The sequence below is a fragment of the Mirounga angustirostris genome, unplaced genomic scaffold (assembly GCF_029215605.1).
Source record: "Mirounga angustirostris isolate CCGP_5_RB_7025 unplaced genomic scaffold, mMirAng1.0.hap1 SCAF_1, whole genome shotgun sequence".
Lineage (NCBI taxonomy): Eukaryota > Metazoa > Chordata > Mammalia > Carnivora > Phocidae > Mirounga > Mirounga angustirostris.
The window spans coordinates 161,993,607-162,016,823 of NW_026991709.1; the positions used below are offsets into that span (position 1 = coordinate 161,993,607).

Below are 23,217 nucleotides of genomic sequence, written 5' to 3' on the forward strand. Positions count from 1 at the left end.
CATTTAATTGTGGTTATGAGTGAGAGGAATTAAATTGCCTCAGCTACACTGTACGTATTGAATGGTCTGTTCCCTCTTGATTTCCCAAGTAATGGCTATACTGTCAACTGTTATTATGGTTTCCATTCCAAGATGACTCCTTTAGTATCCAATTCTTCATATATTGAAACTTGTAGGGATTTTTTTTTTTTAAACATTGCTGTTTTCATTTGCTGTGTACTTGTTTCTGAGCTTTTTCTCCTATTCTAGAAAATAATCATTACCCACTATCTAGAAAACTGTCTTTTAATCTTCTGATTAAAGATTGCTTAATGATAGTGCCTATTTGTTTGGCTAGTGGCATGTTTTTCTTTAACACTGGAGATTTTGCATGGATTTATAATAAGAGGCTCTTTTCTTTCTTTCTTTCTTTCTTTCTTTTTTTTAACATTAGATAGGCATGAAGCCTCCGTCTCACAGCTGCATGTGTAGTTACTGTTGAAGCAAATGCCTGCCTAATTTGACGGTCTTGGTGTGTTTAAGTTTTTGAGTTTGCAAATAAGCATATTAAGTCTACTGATGGAGCCTTCGGGCAGTGAACAGTTATATGAGGACCCTGATCCTGGAGGCAAATCCCAAGATGCAGAGGCCAGAAAGCAGACAGAATCAGAACAAAAGTTGTCTAAAATGACCCACAATGCTTTGGAGAACATTAATGTGATTGGCCAAGGCTTGAAGCATCTCTTCCAGCACCAGCGCAGGAGGTCATCAGTGTCTCCACACGATGTGCAACAAATTCAGGCAGATCCAGAACCTGAAATGGATCTGGAAAGCCAGAACGCATGTGCTGAAATTGATGGTGTCCCCACCCACCCCACAGCTCTGAATCGTGTCCTGCAGCAGATCCGAGTGCCACCCAAGATGAAGAGAGGGACAAGCTTACATAGTAGGCGGGGCAAACCAGAGGCCCCAAAGGGAAGTCCCCAAATCAACAGGAAATCTGGCCAGGAGATGGCAACTGTTATGCAGACAGGCCGACCCAGGTCTTCATCCACAACTGATGCTCCAACCAGCTCTGCTATGATGGAAATAGCTTGTGCTGCTGCTGCTGCGTGTCTGCCAGGGGATGAGGCAACTGCAGAGCGGGTAAGTGTGCTAGATTTCCTTTTTCTGCTAACTTACTCTTCTTTGAGCTAGGATTCTCCACATTTACCTTTGGTAACTAAAAAAAGGTATCTCAGCAAGTACCTCAAAGTTGTGGTAAAAAATAGTTTTGTTTTCATTAAATAAATGGGATGAATAATATTTATTCTAGCAAGTGAATGGATGCTTATAATTACATTCCTGTTTGCTTCCTAACATATTGCTCTTCTGTTTTATTTTACCCTTTTGCTAAAACCTTCAGTATCCTTCGTGTGTTTTTTATGTATTAAAAGGCTCAGTTTTATGGTAGAGGAGCAAAGATGCTTTGTTTGTTCTTGTTTTGGTTTTGCACATGAATTGACTTTCTTACATTAATGAAGGCAAGAAAGTTCTAGAATCTGGGTTTTTCTGTGCTTAGCATGGATATATACTAAATTGCTTATAATTTTCATATACACTGTACCACATCATTGGCATTCAATGTACATTTGCATTCTGTAGTGGAGCATATGCATTCTTATAATTTACTTTTTTTTTTTTTTTTAAGATTTTAAAAATTTTTTGAGAGAGCATGAGTGCATGAATGGGGGGAGGGGCAGAGGGAGAGGAAGAGAGACAAGTGGACTGTGCACTGAGCGTGGAGCCTGATGCAGGGCTTTATCTCATGACCCTGAGATCAGTACCTGAGCTGAGACCAAGAGTCAGATGCTCAACCAGCTGAGCCACCCAGGTGCCCCTATAATTTATTCTTAATATTAACAGGTTTTTTAGGTCTGCCTGGATGGAACAGCTAGGCTTAACAAATTTAGAGGAAACTCTTTTCATATAACTTTTTTTTTTTTTAAAGATTTTATTTATTTATTTGACAGAGAGAGAGCACAAGTAGGCAGAGTGGCAGGCAGAGGGAGAGGGAGCAGCGAGCCGGATGCGGGGCTCGATTCCAGGACCCCAGGATCATGACCTGAGCTGAAGGCAGCCACTTAACCAGCTGAGCCACCCAGGCGCCCCTCTTTTCATATAACTTTCACTTCCATGTCTTAGTTATGGTTAGTTGAGGCATACAGAAGATGTAGTTCTGCTAGGGTTTGAAAACAGGTACATGTAGCCAGGCAGGTAGTGACAGTGAGTGAACTCATGTTACGTGACTTGGACAAACTGAAGAGTGTAAGTGCTGTCTAAAGGGGCAGTGTCGTCTTAGCTTTAGTTGATTGTTGTGATTTAGGACTATGAGCCCAGTCTTGCCAGACCTTCTGATTTTTCAAGAGAAACTTGAAAGATAGCTTAGTAATCTCGTGATTTTTGACATATTATGGAAGCCAAACAACACATTTATGGGCTAAGTCTGCCCTGTAAGTTACCATCTTGCTGTTTTTTGGCTTTACTTTTATGTATTCCTTAAGGTTTGGATGATTAGTCAGTCGCTTAATTCTGTGTCTGTTTCTGGCATAGGTAAATTTATTTTACTGGATATTTAGCTTGGAAATCCAAATATTGAATCGAGTACCTTTAAACCTCTCCTGTTTAAATGTGACATTAAAAACAAGCAAACAAGTAATGGAAATGGACAGTAAATCACTTCAAGAATTAAGCCTGTCCAGATAACATATCCATCAGAATAACAGAATCATGAGAATAAAGATTCAGATCATTAAAATTAAAGGTACAGATGAAGAAAAGTAATATATATTTATGTGCATAATAGCTATCTTTGAAATAAAAAAGATATTTGGTCATTGACAAAGGACAAAATGTTGACAATGTAAACTAACAGTGCAACTATATAATTCGTCTTAATCTGTGCCAGAGAACACCAAGACATTTTTTTAAAGATTTATTTATTTATTTTAAGAGAGAGTGAGCGAGTGCACGCATGCCCAAGCACAAGGGGGAGGTGCAGAGGGAGAGAGAGTCTCAAGCCGACTCCATGCTGAGCGCAGAGTCTGACGCTAAGTTCCATTTCTTTCTTTCTTTTTTTTTTTTTTTTAAAGATTTTATTTATTTATTTGAGAGAGAATGAGAGACAGCACAAGAGGGAAGAGGGTCAGAGGGAGAAGCAGACCCCCCAGCTGAGCAGGGAGCCCAAGGTGGGACTCGATCCGGGGTCTCCAGGATCATGACCTGAGCCGGAGGCAGTTGCTTAATCAACTGAGCCACCCAGGCGCCCGCTAAGTTCCATTTCAAAACCCTGAGATCATGACCTGAGCCGAAACCGAGTTGGATACTTAACTGCACCACCCAGGCGTCCCTAAGAAATGTTTTTTACTAGTAATTCTGATATTATAGACTTTTATGTTAAAAAGAAAATTATACGTAAAGCATATTGTATGGATTTACATTGTTTTGAAAAACTTCATAGAGGGATGCCTGCGTGACTCAGTCGGTTAAGCATTTGCCTTCGGCTAAGGTCATGATCCCAGAGTCCTGGGATCCAGCCCTGAGTTGGGCTCTCTGCTCAGCAGGGAGTCTGCTTATCCCTTTCCCTCTGTCCCTGTGTGTCCCCTCCCCGCCTCGTGCTTTCTCTCTTCACTCTCAAATAAATAAAATCTTAAAAAAACAAACAAAACTTCATAGAGAGCCAAGGGAGAACATTTTTAAAAATTGTTTCTTTAATACATGTATTTAAAGCAAAACCACCAGTTTCATTTTTTAAATTTTAATTCCAGTGTAGTTAACATACAGTATTATATTAATTTCAGCTGTACAATTTAGTGATTTCAACAATTCCATATATTACTCAGTGCTAATCAAGAGAAAGGTACTCTTAATTACCTTCACCTGTTTCACCCATCTCCCCCCCCCGGGGGGGGGGCAACCGTCTGTTTGTTCTTTATAGTTGAGAGTCTGGGTTTTTTTTCCTTTGTTCTTTTGTTTCTTAAATTCCACATATGAGTGAAATGATTTGCTATATGTCTTTCTCAGACTGACTTATTTCGCTTAGCATTATACCGTCTAGATCAGTCCATGTTGTTGCAAGTGGCAAGATTTCGTTCTTTTTTTTATGACTGAATAATATTCCATTGTGTATATATACACCATATCTTCTTTATCCATTCATCTGTCAGTGGTCACTTGGGCTGCTTGCATTACTTGGCTATTGTAAATAATGCTGCAACAAACATAGGGGTGCATATATGTTTTCAAATTAGTATTTTTGTATTCTTTGGATAAATACCCAGGAGTGCAATTACTGGATCTTACGGTGGTTCTGTTTTTAATTACTTTAACTTAAAACCAAGGCCTTAAATTTTTAAAATATAAACCAGATTGGACTTCTATACTTTTCTTGTGCTCATTGCATGGACTATAATTTCCAGTTTAAAAATTTTTATAAAGTGGAGTGATAACCTGGTGATACTTGTGAAGCAGCGTGGGACAGACTCTTAGGTTTTTTCCCCCAGACCCTTAGATTTTAAGGCCTTGAAAGGCCTTGCCCACTTGAAATTCATTTTTAAAAAAGCAATGTGCTTTTCTTGAGTCTTTCCAAAGCACCTTAGTTTTCATAGAAACAACAGCCCTTTATTTTATACTCTTATCTTATTGGTTTATATAGTATTTAATTAAACTGTTTAATTATAGTGAATATAACAAACTGATGTGGGAGCAAGATGTATATGGAAGTGTACCAACCATGAACATTGATTATCCTGTGAATATAAAGTCTGCATATCTTTCAGAGAAAATGGAAAGTTTAAGAATGATATGGCAAGTTGGTTAATTGGAGATTAGTCTGGAGACCTTCTACTCTGTTGTATCTTAGTATGAGAGTGTTTCAAATTCTAAATACTGGCTTCTCTATTTATGTATCTTTTTTTTTTTAAACTCATGTCTGAGGATGAAATGTTTTAATACTGGTGATAATTGCTTACATACGCTGATATTTCTGTCTATGTTAACATTGTTATAGACGTGCATGTACATGTACCTGTGTACAAACATAACCCTAGAGACACATGTTGAATTGATTTTCCAGTATATCCATTGTGTTTGAAAGCCACCTGCTTCTGCCTTAGCCATCTGCCACATAACCAGTCTAGTTTTCAAAGTAGGTTCTTGGCCTTTAAGCTAGATTCCTTTTTAAAATTCAGATTTGGCAAGTATTATTTGTGCCTAATATATAAAAAGCATGGCTTTGATCTCATGATGGAAATGAACCCCGGGTGGAACAATCATGACATGTTGAACAGAAAGGTTCTCATTCCCTTCCTTTTTGGATTTACCAGTGTATGTCTTTTTCCCACAGAGAAATCTTTTTTTTTTTTAAAAGATTTTATTTATTTATTTGACAGAGACAGAGAGCGAGAGCAGGAACACAAGCAGTGGGAGTGGGAGTGGGAGAGAGGGAGAGAGCAGGCTTCCCGCCGAGCAGGGAGCCTGATGTGGGACTCAATCCCAGGACCCTGGGATCATGACCTGAGCCGAAGACAGACGCTTAACGACTGAGCCACTCAGGCGCCCTCCCACAGAAAAATCTTACTACACATCCAGTCTGCTGCAATATTTGAAATGTGTTCTTTTCTAAAAAGAAATATATGGGCACTTAATAAATATATGCCATATAGAGTTGGTCAAATTATATCACTTAAAGGATCATCTTCAGATTCACAAAGGCCATTTTTTCTGTAAATGTTTTGTGATTTGAAAGTTATATAGGGGCGCCTGGGTGGCTCAGTTGGTTAAGCGACTGCCTTCGGCTCAGGTCCTGATCCTGGAGTCCCGGGATCGAGTCCCACATTGGGCTCCCTGCTCAGCAGGGAGTCTGCTTCTCCCTCTGACCCTCCCTCCTCTCGTGTGCTCTCTCTCATTCTCTCTCTCTCAAATAAATTAAAAAAAAAAAAAGTTATATAAAGTTAAATATTTTGAATTTGAAAGAAACATATTTAATGTAGAAAACATTGAAAATGCAGAAAGTAAAAGAAGGAAAGACCAAAAATAAGTATTGCCAGTAGTTTGGTGTGTGTTCTTAATATACTACTTACTTAAATATGAAAAAATATATAGGAGAAAATTTCAATTTAGTTCCATTAAGATTATTTTTAAAATAAAACCAGAATCTTACTACTAAATGCATAATTTTATGTCTGTTTTGATTCAAATTCTGTCTTGAGCATTTTTAGATATCCATAAATATATATATATATTTTAAAGATTTATTTATTTTAGAGAGAGTGAGAGCAAGTTCGGGGGAGGCAGAGGGAGAGAGAGAGAGAAACTTAAGGAGACTCCAAGTGAGGACAGAGCCTAGCATGGGGCTTGATCTCATGACCCTGAGATCATGGCCGGGGCCAAAACCAAGAGTTGGATGCTTAACTCACTGAATCACCCAGGTGCCCCCCCATAAATACTCTTTTATAGATTTTTACTGATTACATAATAACATATTTTGTTGTAATACCATAATTTATGGTAACTATTTTTATATATTGAGTAGGAGATAGAGAAATGAAAGTATTTAAATTTCCATTGTAATTTCTTATGTAGGATAATATACGAAATACTTATTAATCAAGAGATATTTAGGAATGGTAGTAATGATAGTGATAGCTATGTTCATTGTGTGCTTATTATGTGGCAGGCAATATATTAAACACATTATACAGCAGCCCTATTTTTTTTTTCTTGATGAAGTAGCAGAGGCATAGAGAAAGTATGTCATGGTTTCAGAACTTAAATACTAAATGTAGGCCATTTACATTTACATTTTGATGAGTATGTTTTAGTAACTCCTGTGTTCTAGGCATTGTCTGATTCAAAAGCTGCTTTTACCTACCATACCAGATGGTCTCTCCATTTTAATATGCTGGACATTGGTCTGAGTATTTGGGAGATCCAAGAATGTACTTTTACTTTCTGTACTTTAAAATGTAAACTTCATCTATATGGATAATATGATAGAAACAATCAGCTATTGGCACTAAATTTATGAAAATTCAGGGTTAGCATTTCATACACAAGATAGTCTTATTTCAGATCCTTCTGAAATCCTTCAGATTTTTAAAAATGGCTACTACGTAAGATTGTTTCTATTATACTTACTCTTCACCTTTAAAGTTGTCCAGAGTATCTGAAAACTTTCTGATCCTAGACTCAGTGAATTTACAGTCTAGTTAGAGAAATAGCAAACAATATAAACCAGTATCTGGAGGCGCCTGGGTGGCTCAGTTGTTAAGCATCTGCCTTAGGCCCAGGTCATGATCCCAGCGTCCTAGAATGGAGCCTCCGTCAGGATCCCTGCTGCTTCTCCCTCTCCAGCTCCCCCCTGCTTGCGTTCCCTCTCTCCCTGTCTCTCTCTCTGTCAAATAAATAACATCTTAAAAAAAAAAAAAAAAAGGCAGTATCTATCTGTATGATAAGTGTATGGACAAGTTGAGAAGATGAAAGATCCTTTTGGTTTGAAGTGAATAGAGAGCTTAGAGAAGGAGTAGGAGGTGGCTGCATTGATTTGGATCTTGTAGGAGAAACAGGATTTAGATATGTGAGTACGTGGGGGTAGAAAAAAGGGTTATTTCAGAAAGGGGAATGAACAAGGAAAACAATTTATTGGCAGGATAGTTAATAGAGTGGTCAAAGAAACGTGCATGTCAGCTGCCTCAGGTTGTTTTTGGAATGAGAGTATAAACTTGTCTTTCTTTTTTCTCTCATATCATCTATTCAACATACTTGACCAAACTTCTGAATGTCTGTTATATGCAAGATATTCTGATAAATGCTGTGGTGCACATTTTGGTACATAACACTTGATCCCAGTCTCTTAAGATTTTTAGAATTAGCCAGAAAGAGAATATGTACAGATAGAAGAGCAAGTAATTTATGAATTTTTAAAAAAGATTTTATTTATTTATTTGAGAGAGAAAACACTCCTCCAGGGGGGAGGGGCAGAGGGAGAAGCAGGCTCTCCGCTGAGCAGAGAGCCCAAAGCAGGGCTTGATCCTAGGACCCCGGATCATGACCTGAGCTGAAGGCAGAAGTTTAACTGACTGAGCCACCCAGGTGCCCCAGTAATTTATGAATTTTAATAAAGCACTTTAACATAAATTATCTCACTTGATCTTCTTAGTAATTTTATTAGATGGTAATGATGGTCCTTATTGTCATTAATTCACAAACTAGGAAGCATAAGTGATTTCAGGGTAACACAACTTGTAAGTAGGAGTGAAGCTTTTGATTTCTGTAGGCTAGTTCTTTCTGTAACACTCTGCTGCCTCCACAATATAATACAAGATAGAATGTGTTAAGTGCCACAAGCAATATAAAAACGTGTGTTTAGGGAAGGAGTAATTCTGTCCAGAGGAATCTGGGAAAGATTTGAAAGAAGGGCTTTAGGATGTTGGTGTGGGTAATGGGAAGTAAGGATCTCCTCTAAGTTAAAGACTCTTGGGAATAAAACGAATTAGTGTCTTCTTAGTAAACATATACTCTTTCAAGGTGTATGGACTTGAATGATATGGCCTGTCATATTTTGGCTGATGGGTTGAGAGAAGGCTTAGAACTGTACACAGGGCTTGTAAGAGGTGCCGCGTCTTAGCTTTGATATCCCTCCCAACATCTAGTAGGACACCATTTTGCATTCAAGTATCTCATGCAGAAATAGCATTTTAGGGTATTTTTTGAATAATGAGCAAATCCTCTCCTCTGTATCTTAAGTGTTGCATTCTTTGGAGTTTTAACCATAACCATACCACTCTTTTCACTCTTCTGTGAACTTAGGTGCTGTCATACTTTCAGCTTCTACCAAATACTGGTCTCCAACTGGACCAGTCCTGTGATCTTCAGAATTAGTTATCTCACTGTCTGTTGGTTATCTGCATAGGTAATTCAAACTCCTCATTTCCAAATTTAAATTCATCATCATGTCTCATAAACCTTTTTATCTTCTAGTATGTTTTCTGTCTTAGTTGTTTCCAAACTTGTGTGAATATGGAAGAAATCATTTAGGACACTAGTTGAAAATACAGTTTTTATGCCCCACGCCCAGAATTTCTGATTTAGAAGGTCTGGTATGGAGCCTAGAAAACCCTATTTTAAATCAAGGCCCCAGATGATTCTAGTGCAATCAGCCCATGAGTTTGAGAATCACTAGATCTGACTTTCTGGAGCCACCAGTGACCCACGTTGGCATATAATAACCTTAAGAGTTACTCTGGCACAGAATAACCTTAAGAGTTGTTCTGATCTCTTTCACTCCTCAATCACACAATCCCCAGATTTACCCCTGTTCTCCATTGCTAAGTTCGTGCCTTAGATTGGGCCTCCATCCATCTCATTGCCCTTTCAAATCCTTTCTCCATGCTGCATGTAGCCTGTGAGAGCTACCTAAAACACAAAGTAAATGATGCCATTTCCACTGCTTAAAAACCCTTCACTGACTCCACCATTATGTGAGGAGTAAAGAAAGTTCCTTAAAATGACATGCAAGGCCTTCCATGCTTTAGCCTTTGTGCACTTATTTACCTCATGCCATTCCCTGCCTCATACAGAACATAGCACTTGTTTCCCACACTTTTTATTCTTCTAAAGGTTTCACATTTCCATATCATGGTTAATGCTTTTAGTCATTTAGTCAGCAAATATATATTATCTGGTATGTGCTAGGCACTGTGGATATTATGAGGAGCAAAACCAGATGTGATTCTTGCTCTCATGGAGTTTATAATCAGATGGGGATACATATTAAACAATCATTCAAAACAAGTCTAAATTTTCAACTGTGACAAGTGCTACTGGAGCCTATCATAGGGACATTTGACCTAGTTAAGGAAGTCAGGGTATGACTTTCCTGAGGAAGTGAAAGAGATTGAAAGGATAAACTGAGGTTTATCTGAATGAGGTAGCTGAGCTGCAGGTGCAAAGGCCCTAAGAAGGGAAGAGTTTTGCTGCATATGAAGGATAGAATGGCAGGTGTATATACTTGGCATGTGTGCATGCATGCAAGTGCATACTGGTTAAGGCTGGAGAGATAGGTGCAGTTCATACAGAGGTTTGCAGACAAGGTTAAGCAGGTTTTCTCAACCTACAAGGATGAGTAGCATCAAAGAATTTTAAGCAAGGCTTGGGGGCAGGGAGAGTGCAGTATGAACTTTGTGATTAGAGACTAACACTGTGCTGATAGCATGGAGAGTGGATTGGAGTAGATTTAGATGGAATGCAGGTAGATGAGCCAGCAGGCTATTACAGCAGTCCAGGTGAGAGAGGACAGTAATTTAGATCGAGGAATTGATGGTAGAAGTGAAGACAAGAGTTACGTGAGGACAGGGTATTTTATTCATATTCCCTATGCCTAATACTTCTGCCCTTCGTTTATCTGTTCAGTGAATTAGTAGTAAATAGACATGGGAGCAAGAAAGGAGATCTAATTAGTGAGTTTGAGAATGTACATGGCTAAATCTTTGAAACGGAGTAAGATTTCATTCAGTCATTCATCAATATTTATTAGTCATTCATCAATATTTATTAAATACTATGTATTAGGCAATGTTCTAGGTAGTTCAGATACATCAGGGAACAAAACAGGCAGAGATTTCTGCCTTATGGAGTTTTCGTTGTATTGAAGGAGATAACGTATAATTCATTTATTACATTTGTTGTATGTTATGTTGTGAGATGATAAGGATTATCGGAAAAAAAAATGAGATAACAGAGATCAAGAGTGTGTATGGAGGGGAGGTGAGTTGCAGTTGTAAAGTGGAATGATAAGGGTAGGCCTCATCGAGAAGGTAACATTTGAGTGAAGACTTGAGGAGAGAAGGAGTTAGTCATGTGGCGGGCTATCTGGGGGATAAGTATTCAAGGCAGATGAAGTAACCCTAGGGTGGGAGCCTGCCTGAATGTTAAAGGAATGGCAAGGAGGCCAGTGTGAAAAAGCTGAGTGAGCCTGGCACCATAGTAAGAGATAGTTCAGAGAAGTCACAGATGGCCAGATCAGGTAGAGTTTCATAGACATTGTAAGGACTGAATGAGATGCAGAGCCATTGGATGTTTTGAGCGTAAGAGTGATATAATAATCTGACTTTTTAAAAAAAGATTTTATTTATTTATTAGAGCGAGAGAGCACAAGCTGGGGGAGCAGCAGGCGGAGGGAGAAAAGCAGACTCCCCGCTGAGCAGGGAGCCTGATGTGGGACTTGATCCCAGGACCCCAGGATCATGACCTGAGCTGAAGGCAGACACTTAACTGCCTGAGCCACCCAGGTGCCCCCATCTGACTTATTTTTTTAAAGAATCACTCCGACTACCATGTGAGTAGACTGCAGGGAGTATAGGGTAGAAGGAGAATGGTTAGGAGTCTGTTGTAGAATCTAGGCAAGAAATTATGATGGCTGAAACCAGGGTTTTAGCAGCCTTAAATAGAGCAGTCAAATCAAAGCAAGAGAGTAACAATGATCAGTTTGAAGGTCCTGAATAGGATTCCCTAGAAGGTAAGTGGAGTTGATTAGCAAGAGAGGGGTTCTCTATGAAGAAAGGAATAATGAGCATTGATGTAAATTTTATGCAAGAGCATAAAATATCTTAGAAAAACTTAAGTTATTGTAATGGAAGACCCAGTGAAAGAATAAAAGCTTATGATGGCTATGGAATGTGTGTTTTCATGACTATAGGCTAGAGATAGGCCATATTTTGAAGCAATGGTAACATTCATAGTGGTCCTGAAGTCAAGTATACATTTTATGGTATAAATTGAGATTATTTAAGTAAATGCTTTGAAATTTTAATGTAGTATGTAAGTGTGCCTCAGTATTAGGATACTGTTAATGTTTAAAAATAAAGTGATAACATAAGGGAAGAAATGGACAGTAGAATTAGGGGAGAAAGGAGGACTTCAAATTAAGAATAGTTTGGTTACCTCAAGTTTTTACATATAATCATTGTTTCGTGGTGAGTCAAACTTTGAAACACTCAGATTACTTGTAAGATTATTAAGTCAGATTTTATACTTCATCCTCAAATTGAAGAGTAGTAAATAATTATCGCCTTAAAATTTCCTTGATTATAATGGAAAACAATTTAAGAAGAAAAAGGCTTCTGTCCTGGATTTGCCATTTACTAGCTGAGTGATTTTAAACAAGCTTGTTACTTAACTATCTGATTTTTATTTTATTATTATTATTTTTAAAGATTTTATTTACTTGAGAGAGAGTGTGAGAGCAGGGGCAGGGGAGGGGCAGAGGGAGAGGGAGCAGCAGACTCCCCACTGAGCAGGGATCCTGATGTGGGGCTCGATCCCATGATCCTGGGATCATGACCTGAGCTGAAGGCAGATGCTTAACTGACTGAGCCACCCAGGTACCCCAGCTATCTGAATTTTAGTGCTCTTGCCAACTTTGTTCTTTGAATATATGATGAAGAATATGAGAAATTGTACAGATGAAAGTGCAAACCTGGGTGAGTGCACCAAAAGCTTCCATGGTGATGTCTCCGTTTATGTGCTCTTCTTTTATATCTGTTACTAAAACACTGTGGGATCAGAAACAGTTTTTTGCTATTGTTTGTTTTTCATACATTTGCTCAGTAAATGTTTATGAGTATTTGACCTAACATTGTTTTTGGTCAGTGCTCTACAAACTTTTTCTGTAAATAGTGATAGTAAATATTTTTGACCATCTGGTCTCTCTTGCAGCTCTGCATTGTAGCATGAAAGCAGTCACCCACAATATGTAAATGCATACCTGGGTTTGGCTGTGGTGAACAGTGTCTGGGCTGTGGCCCATACTTTGTCCACCCCGGTTTTAGGGGGTGAGAATATAAGAGTGAATAAAACAAATAAAGACTTACTTGTCTTCATGGAGTTTACTGTATAGTAAGAGGAGTAGCATGTAAATAAAATAGTTATCCCCTACTTTTCAAAAAGTTCACATTAAACTTTTGCTTTTATGAAAGACCTACGTTAGTGCTTGTTTTGGCTAACTGAAAAAAATCTGAAGAGGAATTTTGCTTTTACAAAAAAAGGTGAAAAGTGACAGTGGCATTCAGTGTTTGTTTTGCAGCGGGCAGTTACAGAGGGCACACCCCTAGCAGTAAAAGTAGCACTGCCAAGCTCCTTTCCTGGTAACTACACTCAGCATTTCAGCATCAAGCTCTCATAGCTTTTGAACTGTGAGCATCTGTGCTTTATCTCAATTTATTTTGTGCATCTGTTACCAAGATGTGTCCTAGGGTATCAGAAAAGCCTAAGAGAGGTTACTTTTTGAGTCTGGGGGGGGATCAAAAATTTTTTCATATAAATTAATGGTAATTGCTTCTTTTCTTTACGCCATTTCAGCTTTCAGAAATTTTCATGTGAATGCTGTATTTTGGAAAGTGTGAGAAATCTATATAAAATATGACAGTTGTGAAGGGACATGAATTCTAGGGCAGGAAATTTTAAGCACCTCCTTGATATGTGGGCGCATATCTGAAGGATGGGAGGAAACCAAGAGATACCTGGCTAAGGAGCAGGCTGGGCAGAGGGAAGAGCAAAGGGAAAGGTTCCAAAAGCCTCTATTATAAAGAAATTTTACTGAAATTGGTTTTTCTTGGCATTGTTAAGGGGAGAGGATGATAATGCCCATCAAGGCCATAAGTCATAACCTCTTGTTTATGCATGCCAGATAGGTGAGGAACAATACTTAGAACAGTTCTTACTAATGAGGATTTGAGTTATGTGTATTAAATTTATGTTGTATGGTTTATATGTTAATGCTTTTCACATTGTGAAAAATTCAACTGGGTAAAATTTAAAGATCTTACTGGCTTTATTCAACAATTCATAACTTGGGCAGCATCCCTTATAGGAAACTTAGGAGCTCTGAAGAGCTGTACAAAGTTTCATAGACAGAAAGGACTAGATACAAGGAAGTTTCACTAGGCAAAAATCAGATTGATTTTGCTGTGTTTACTTTCCCTGCAGGGAGTCTCAGGAGTTATCAGGCAGATTACCTAACTAATAGTGATCGGGTAATCCCTGATTTGTTGGTTTAAGAGTACCTTTCTGGGAGAGATGAAACTGTAAATAGATTCTCAGTTTGATAACGTGGGGCTTAGTAGAAGTGACTCCATTTTTAGCCAGTTGTCTTGTTTTTAGCAATCTTAGATCCTTTTATATAGCTTTTAGAATAGTCATGTCAGTTGCCTGTTCTAAGGCATAGTTTCAGGTACCTTTTCTCCCAAAGTGTATTTGTCCACTTTTTCACATTCTATTTATGTACATACTTGAATATACATACTTAATACGATTCAGACACATTTCTAAATATGGAAATTGAAGTTGTCTTTTTCATTAAATGGGACATTTCTTTATGCTGAAGACTTTTTAATTCCACCAATAACTATCTCTTAAGTATGCCTCAGTTGGAGATTAGCACTTTGAGAGTTATGAGAGCTTCATATAAATTGTGTTACAGCCTTATTCTCAAAGACCTTACAGTCTTGGGGGGTGGCAAGATTTACAATTTATGTAAGTGGCAACTAAAGAAACAGTGCAATGTGGTGTAATCAAGTCCAGAAGTCAGGGGCCTGTGGTTTTAGATTCTGAGAATGACTTGTTTCTGTTATTAAATATCAGTGTGACCTTAAACAAATTAAATTCCATAGGTTTCATTTCCTTCATTTTTCAGATGAGGTCATTACTTCTAATTTGAAAATGCCACAAATTAAACTTGTACTTCCCAGTATTTTTCATGGTACACATAGAAAATTAAAATATCTGTCCAGCACAGCAGGGTAAAGTGATGACATGTTCATAGCCAGGGTAGTTGATCCAGTCACTCTAGGCTCCACTTGACCACCAGGAGGTCTGAGGTGATTAGTATCTACAGCATAATTGTAACCCATCCTTGTGGTTAAAAGCTTCAATAGAGAGAACAATATAAAATCAGATGTTACTGAATTAAGGGCAGTAGAAGTTCAGAGAACGGGGAGCTAAGTATGGGGTCACGTTACCGACAGGGACTTTATAGAGCATGTGCTCCTTGGAGGATGTCTTAGGAGTATGAGGCACAGTAAGTATAGATCTTCTCCATCCTAAGACAACACAATACCTGCAAATTTCAAGTTTCAAAATAGCTGAGATTTGCTTATTTGTTTGCTTATGAGAGAGAGAGAGTTTGCGCATGGGAGGTGAGGTGGGAGGGAGAGAGAATCCCAGGCAGGCTCCATGCCCAGAGCGGAGCTCAACATGGGGCTTGATCGCACGACCCTGAGATCATGACCTGAGTCGAAATCAAGAGTCGGATGCTTAACTGACTGAGCCATCCAGGTGCCCTGAGATGTACTTTATAGTTTTCTCCTTCTTGGAGAAAAACGAAACAAAACAAAACCCCAATTGTGAGTCTCTGGAGGGGTAGGAACGTGTATTATTTATCTTTATTTCTTACCTAGAACCCTAATCCTAACCAGTATGAGGACTGGTAAAACATTTAGAGGAAGTAATGAAAGAAGATTGGAAGAGTGCACAATTATGTATAGCTGATTTTTAAAATCTCTGTTTAGGGGAGAGGGCTTTGATTTAGTATTATAAATGTGAAACTAAATAATTTGGATGATGTGATTGGAAATAAGGAGCCCTCAGTATGGATTTTTGAAACGTTTGCATGTTGAAAATGTATTTTTTTAAATAGTTATGATCAAGATGGAATAAAATAGGAAAAAACAGCTAAGGTATCAGGGAGCTCAGCTGAGAAGTTATTGTCATGTAGTGTAAGCATCAACCAGCTTTATAATACAACATTCAGTTGTTTATTTCTATGGGAAAAGTCCTTTGAATGTCAGTGTTAGAAATGGTTTGTAGATTCCCAGACTGGCCCCCAAAATTCCATTCCTCCAAAATCTAGGTGAAATATTATACACTATTTCACAATTACAGTGGTAACTAAATAGTGAAATAATACTAATCAATGCTATTTAAAATATCCCTTATTTTATAAAACAGTAACAATAAATAAGATTTTTTTTTTTTTTTGCTATTCTGGGAAAGAATAAGCTTAATTAAAGGGAAATGCGAAGGTAGATGCAAACTTTGGAAGCTAACGAAGGGAAAGTTCAAGGTTAGTCATCCTAGTTCTCTGTTAAGGTTACTATCACTTCAGAGCTCACTATATCATTTTCCTGTTAATAGGTGAATTTAGAAAAATGAGTATTATCTTTATTAGGCTGCAGTTAGGGAAGTTTTGTGGGTTACTTACAGTATGGACAGAGAGAAGGAGAATTTTTTTGTAATGCTTGGCTGGATCTGGAAATTAAAGAGTAAAGGGTTGGGGCAGGCAGGTAGGGTGGAAAGGGGAAGTAGCATTACTCTTCCTGGTAATCCCCTCCGTTTGGTGGCTAAGAGCCCAAGTGTTGGGATGATTTCACACTGAAAAGGCTGAACCAACCTGTTAGAATCATGATTTCCAGGTCTACATATGGATTTTCCATAAAACAGAATTGGATAGCTGTGGGTAGAGGACAAGGGAAAGGCACTGCCTGTCACCTTTCCCCATACTGGAGGGCCCATGTAGCCCTGCCCCAGGTGCTTTTTCTGCCTCTAGGCTGGCACATCAGGAGCAGAAGCAGCTGCAGGCTGCTTCCCTGGGCCCATATCTCCACAAGGTGGAATCGAGGCTGGGAATGCCCAGAAGGACTTCTCACCAAGGCCAACACTTGGCAGAGGCACAGAGAGCTCAGTGCCTGCTGCTTTCTGAAGTCCATCTTTGAATTAGCTCTCAAAAACCCCATTCTTTCTCATTCTCAGTCTCAGTCTCATTCTTAAAATGATTAAGATAATATGTAGATTTAGAGTTTGAGGATTACCCAGGGTTTATAAATAAGGGACCCTGCCACCTTGGTTAATCACGACAGGATGGCATCCAGCTCTGTTAATATGAAAGGGAGTTTTGTTTTGTTTTTTGTTTTAAGTAGACTCCACGTGGGGCTTGAACTCACAGCCCTGAGGTCAAGACATGAGCTGAGATCAAGATTGGGATGCCTAACTGACTGAGCCACTCAGGCACTCCTGAAAGGGAGATCTCTAAGATTGAATTAGTTGAGCTATGAGCAAAACCTGAAAGCTCAGAAGTACTGTTCTCCCAGTGGGGAAGAAATGAGGTGGTGGGAGGGGTAGTTCCTATTGCTGACCACCAGGTGGTGCCCCTAGGCCAAGATCAGCAGGTGGAAGTGAGGTGATGACTGTCCTATGGACAGGACATTAATAAATACGGGATTATGACTTGAGAAGTAACTAGCACAGGAGATCATTAGGATATGAGCTGGATTAAGTACAGTGACTATGATGTAGTCATAGTGTAAATATGCCCTTTGTAAATATTGAACTGAAATGATAACTATGGAAATGAATAGATAATATAGAAGACTAAGTAAGACTTAATGACTGTTAGAATTTTAAAAACTTAAAGGTAAACAAAATTTAAAACCTAAAGATTTGCTTGGGAGAAGTAGTAAGATAATGTCCATTTTCCACAAAATAGCTGAAAAATTATAATTTTTGATGAACACCAATAGACATCTCTGTTTTCTGTATATTTAGGGTCAGGTAGGTAACACTGTCAAGGGAATATTTTTTCTTGTCAAGGGAATAATATGAGTTTGGAAAAATAGGAATAATCCAGAGATGGAGATATATTTTGGCTTTTTAGTTGTTTTCTGTTAAAGGTACTTTATAGAACAAAACTTGGTTGCCAAAATAAGTAACCTTTAGTTTTACTGACCCTAGTTCAGAGGTCCAGAATGTGTGTTTCTTTTAATATAGTATATTTATGTAGTGGTCCAAGAGATATTTTGATTATCCTTAATGATCTTATATTGACATTTAATATGGTTGTCATAAGGGTGAAATTGAAGGTATATCTAGGATGTTCTTGAACTTGGTAAATTTGTTTTGCAGAGTTACCATAAGGATGCTTCTAAAGTGTTTTTTTTTTTATATTTTTAAAAATATGAGTTACAGGGCGCCTGGGTGGCTCAGTCGTTAAGCGTCTGCCTTCAGCTCAGGTCATGATCCTGGGGTCCCGGGATCGAGTCCCACATCGGGCTCCCTGTTCGGCGGGAGGCCTGCTTCTCCCTCTCCCACTCCCCCTGCTTGTGTTCCTGCTCTCGCTGTCTCTCTCTGTCAAATAAATAAAATCTTTAAAAAAAAAAAAAAAATATATATATATATGAGTTACATTCCTCTGTTTGGAACAGCAGCTTTTGTGATGAAGGCTCAACAAAAAACAATGTTGAGTTCACGCTTTAAGTTAGATATAACCTCCATTTCTTTTACATTATAAAACAGATACATACTTCAGAGTAATTAGACCTCTGAAGGAATATAATATGTGACCTCACTTCTGCTTTTCCCTTTTATTCACAAGGGATTTGGGTACTTTATCAGTAGCTTTGAATCTTAGTTGTGGGGGGAATTTTGGCAACCAGAGTCCCACTACTCTTTTGTTTTTCCATAACACTGTTAAACTGTCTTCCCTTGTGACTGTTCGTTTCCAAAGACTCATAGGTAGATAAATAGATAATCTAGACAGAAGGACAGACCAGGATCATGTATTATATAAGGTAATCACTAGAACAGATTGATTTTTTTTTTGTTTTTCAGAGATCAGAGTACAACATTTTATCTCAAGCAAGATAGGCAACTTTGGCAGGTTAGCACAGTGTTGGGCTTAGTAAGTATTTGTTAAAAATTGATTTATTTTGAGTGCACTCGGTGGCTCATAGGGGAAGATGGCGGCTGCTCCTTTGGAGGAGAGGGATTGAGAGCAGTGGAGGGAAGAGGCCAGGGGGAGAGACATTCCTGACAGTGAAGACAGACCCTTCGCTCACCATTCATTAGGAGCTCTGCTCAGCGCTGGAGGTGTGGTAGGACTAATACATCACCATGGCTACAGAAATTGGTTCTCCTCCCTGTTTTTTCCATATGCCAAGGTTCTAACACCAAGCACCTCGACGACTATTTTATAAACGACCTGATTTTGCACAGCAGCAAGCAATGCAGCAGCTTACCTTTGATGGAAAACGGATGAGAAAAGCAGTAAACTGAAAAACCATAAAGTATAATCCGTCTGTAATTAAGTATTTGGAGAATAGAATATAGCAAAGAGACCAGAGAGATATGTGGGCAATTCAGCCTGATGCAGGTTATTATAATGATTTGGTCCCACCTGTAGGGATGTTGTATAATCATATGAATGCAATAACAGAATTTGTTAGAACATCAACAAATAAAGTGTCCAGTATTTGTTGTTAGGTGGACTCCAGAAGGAAGATGGTTGGTCACTGGAGCTTCTAGTGGAGAGTTCACCTTGTGGAATGGACTCACCTTCAGTTTTGAAACAATATTACAGGCTCATGATAGCCCAGTGAGGGCCATGACTTGGTCACATAATGACATGTGGACGTTGACAGCAGACCATGGAGGATATGTGAAATATTGGCAGTCGAACATGAACAATGTCAAGATGTTCCAGGCACGAAAGGAGGCGATTAGAGAGGCCAGGTTTATACACAGTATACCATTTTCTGTAGTCCCTATTGTCATGGTTAAATTACTCTCTAAGTGTATTCTGGGTGCAGAGATGCATGGGCTCTATCAGATTCTGGGATACTTTCTGCACCCTATAAACAAAATATTTTTCTTTTCACACACTCACCATTTCGCTGGCACTTTTCTGAAGTAGTGTTGTCCGGATATCAGCCTTTGCAATATGTTAGAGATGTATTGTCTGCTGCATTTTGCACTGGTTTGCTCTTTTCATTTATGGTTGATAATGTGTATACGTTATTCCTTTTTATTACCTACTGTGTAAGACAGGACTCTTTCATTCCGAATAAAGAATTCAGTCTTTAATTATTAAAAAAAAATTTGACTTATTTTGATACCATATCATTATGACCTCTATGGTCTTGTCAGTCAGTAGAAGCAGACTAGATTTCACTTTGGAGCTTTTATACTTCAGGGTTACAATATGTATTTGCATTGATTTGTGTCTCTTATTTTATATATAGATGGACTTTGAAAATACCCTCTTCCTAAATACAATCATTTTAGATATATAGAAGATGTTTGATTTTAAAAATTAATCTTGGGGCACCTGGGTGACTCAGTTGGTTAAACGTCCCACTCTTGATTTTGGCTCAGGTCGTGATCTTAGGGTTGTGAGATCAGGCCTTGTGTTGGGCTCCATGCTAGGCATGGAGTCTGCTTAAGATTCTCTCTCTCCCTCTGCCCCTACCCCCCTTAAAAAAATTAATCTTATGACAAGTCTTTTTGTAAAAAGAGTTAGCAAGGATTTATTGGTTTATATATTAGAAGAATATTCATACCTCCAGCCAAAGATCAAGTCAAGTATCAAGAACTGACAAATACATTTTATTTTATCATAGTAACATCTAACTGGAATAAGGAGCCCTGACTCACATTTCAAAGTTGTAATAATGAGGAAGTTAAGAATTTAGAAACTTCCGGTTACAAAATGAGTTCCTTGCAACACAAATGATTTTCAGCCAGTAGATCTGGCTGTTTCCAAGTGATTAGCAAAGACTCAGACTGCTAAGCTTTAGGGACAATCCTAACTAAACTCATTTTACAGGCCCAGGGTGTTAAAACCTGCTTGAGGTTATAGAGCTAATTATGAATGATACCAGGTCCAGATCCCTGGGTTCCCTCTGATTCTGTGTTTATTAGCATTCTTGCCTTTTTGTCCTGTTGATCATGTCAGAGAACTGAAGAATACCAGTTCTGTCAAGCAGGAGAAAGTTTTTTTTCTTTTTTCAGATAGTGGTAACTAGATCAGCTTGTTTGAATGAGGGCAGAAATCTAAGAGCAGGGACAAAGACTGATTTCATTCTATCTGTTTGGTTTCTTATACTATTACTTTTAAATAATTCTTGTCTTCTTTTTCAGATGAGTAGCAATGGAAATAAAATACTGTAATGATTCCTTAGAGTTACTTCAATACCATTCATCATTAAAATATGAGCAGTGACTTTCTAGATTCTTACATATCTAAACAAAATAATAAGAAAATGGAGTAATTATTTACAGGGTCTAAGATAAGGCCTCTTCTATTTACTGAGGTAACAACCAGTTAAATATACAGTCTCTGTGGAGCCATTTCTGCATTATGAGGTTGAGGGTGGGGTGGAAGAGAGCTCATAATTGTATTCTCACACTGACCACAAAATGTGGTTGGAGAACTATAGTTAAGAAAGGGGGATGAAGGTGAGAACCATCCCTCTGTCATCTTCTTATTGCCCTAAGATAACCAAGAAACCTGCCCTGAGAATACTGAATTTTAGTGACTCATTCAATAATTGAGAATCTTTTCCATGTAGTTGGTAGTGATCTTTGCAAGGATGTTTTGTGGAGGTGAATTTGTTTTAATATTATTATGTGGGATCATACTCAGCTTATCTTGTATCTAAGTTATGTAAGATCTTGTTTATGTATATAATGTAGTTTACATTGCATGTCAGCTTTTTGAGGTAGTTCTGATCTCCCTTTTCTTAAATTTACTTTTTAATTTTTTACAAATGAAGTAATTAGGGCTTAGGGAAAATTTTAAACTTGCTTAAGACCAGAGAGCTAGTACATGGCTGAGTCTTAATTTTTTGTGCTCATTCCACTATAGCACAGATGCCTCAAGATTGTACATTTTTATCATGTACTTAGTGTGAGGAGTGTAATATAAAGGCAGAGGGTATAGAAGATCTTAGAAGAATCTAGACTGCCAAAAAATTGGTAACCTGTTACCTAGATGCCTACATCCAAGGAGACTAATTTTCCTGAAACACCTAAGGAAAAAAATTAAACAGGTGGTCTTAGCAATTAAAGTAAGATATGAAGTCCAATAATTAACTCTTATAGTAGAAATGAATAAAGTAGAAATTTAGATAAAAGAGTAGAAGTTTCCCATTGCTTTCCACATCCACTGTCAAAAGGCCACAGTGAAATTTCTGGAAGTCCAGAAGCCAACAGTCTTAACCTCCAAAAGGTGCTTTAAAGTAGGAAATGCAAGGATATTTATCTTTGCTTCAGGTAATTTGGCAGGTAACCCGATGGTAGCAATGGTTCTTTTTTAAACATTTATTATGATTATTATTTAAGAAGCGCCAAGACGGGGCTCGAACTCAACAACCCTGAGATCAAGACTGGAATTGAGATCAAGAGTTGGATGCTTAACTGATTGAGCCACCTAGGTGCCTCAGCAGTAATTCTTTTTTTTTTTTTTTTGAAGATTTTATTTATTTGACAGAGAGACAGCAAGAGAGGGAACACAAGCAGGGGGAGTAGGAGAGGGAGAAGCAGGCTTCCTGTTGAGCAGGGAGCCCGATGCGGGACTCAATCCCAGGACCCTGGGATCATGACCTGAGCAGAAGGCAGACGCTTAACGACTGAGCCACCCAGGCGCCCTGGAGCATTGTCCTAAAGGAAGTTCCACTTACCTTTTTGAGACTTCGATTAACATGGTATCTTAGGTTGGAAGGGACTTCTATAGTCATTTTACTCAGCTCTGTCATATTCTCCCCAAGTGGTTATCTGGCCTCAGAATCTCCCAAAGAAGTCCATTCTACTATGGATTCCTCTGTTAGACAAATCTAACCTATTAAACTGAAATCTATATTAAATTGTATTTCTCCAGTTAGGGCCAGTCAGAGTATATAGTGCCTTTGCAGGCAGGGATTTCTTTCAAAATATGTTTCTGAAAAATCCCTTTTCTAGGTGAATAATCCCTAATCCTTGGGGCTCCCCCCTTCCTCCCTTCCTTGATTTTATTTATTTATTTGACACAGAGAGAGAGAGTTCGAGCGCACAAGCAGGGAGAGCGGCAGGCAGAGGGAGAGGGAGAAGCAGGCTCCACAAGAAGCAGGGAGCTCAGTGCAGGGCTCGATCCCAGGACCCTGGGATCATGACCTGAACGGAAGGCAGATGCTTAACTGAGTGAGCCACCCAGTGCCCTGGATATTCTTTTTTTATTTTTTAATTCAAATATTTATTGATCCGAGCATTCTAAGTGCTAGAATGCAATAGTGAATCCTTAGTATAAACGCTGTACTGTGCAATATTACTCTTATTTATTTATTTACTTAAAAATATTTTATTTATTTGACAGAGAGAGAGAGACAGCAAGAGAGTGAA

General features: G+C 38.4%; 1 protein-coding gene and 1 pseudogene across 8 annotated transcripts in view; both read left to right on the forward strand.

The window, feature by feature from the left end:
- Window positions 1-23,217, forward strand: part of TMCC1 (transmembrane and coiled-coil domain family 1) — a 251,781-nt gene that overhangs the window by 61,896 nt on the left and 166,668 nt on the right. For 3 of the 8 annotated variants that reach the window (XM_054504574.2, XM_064591819.1, XM_064591825.1), the window contains exon 1: window positions 987-1,125. Coding sequence is in view for 4 of the 8 variants with exons in the window: in XM_045904290.3 (XP_045760246.1) it covers window positions 559-1,125 (567 nt within the window). In the remaining 4 variants the exon portion in view is untranslated. Of the gene's footprint in view, window positions 1-437; window positions 1,126-23,217 lie in introns of those variants that run through there. The other 5 variants (XM_045904290.3, XM_064591745.1, XM_045904294.1 and 2 more) reach the window with 3 other exon arrangements.
- Window positions 1,496-22,307, forward strand: LOC129045403 (pre-mRNA 3' end processing protein WDR33-like; annotated as a pseudogene).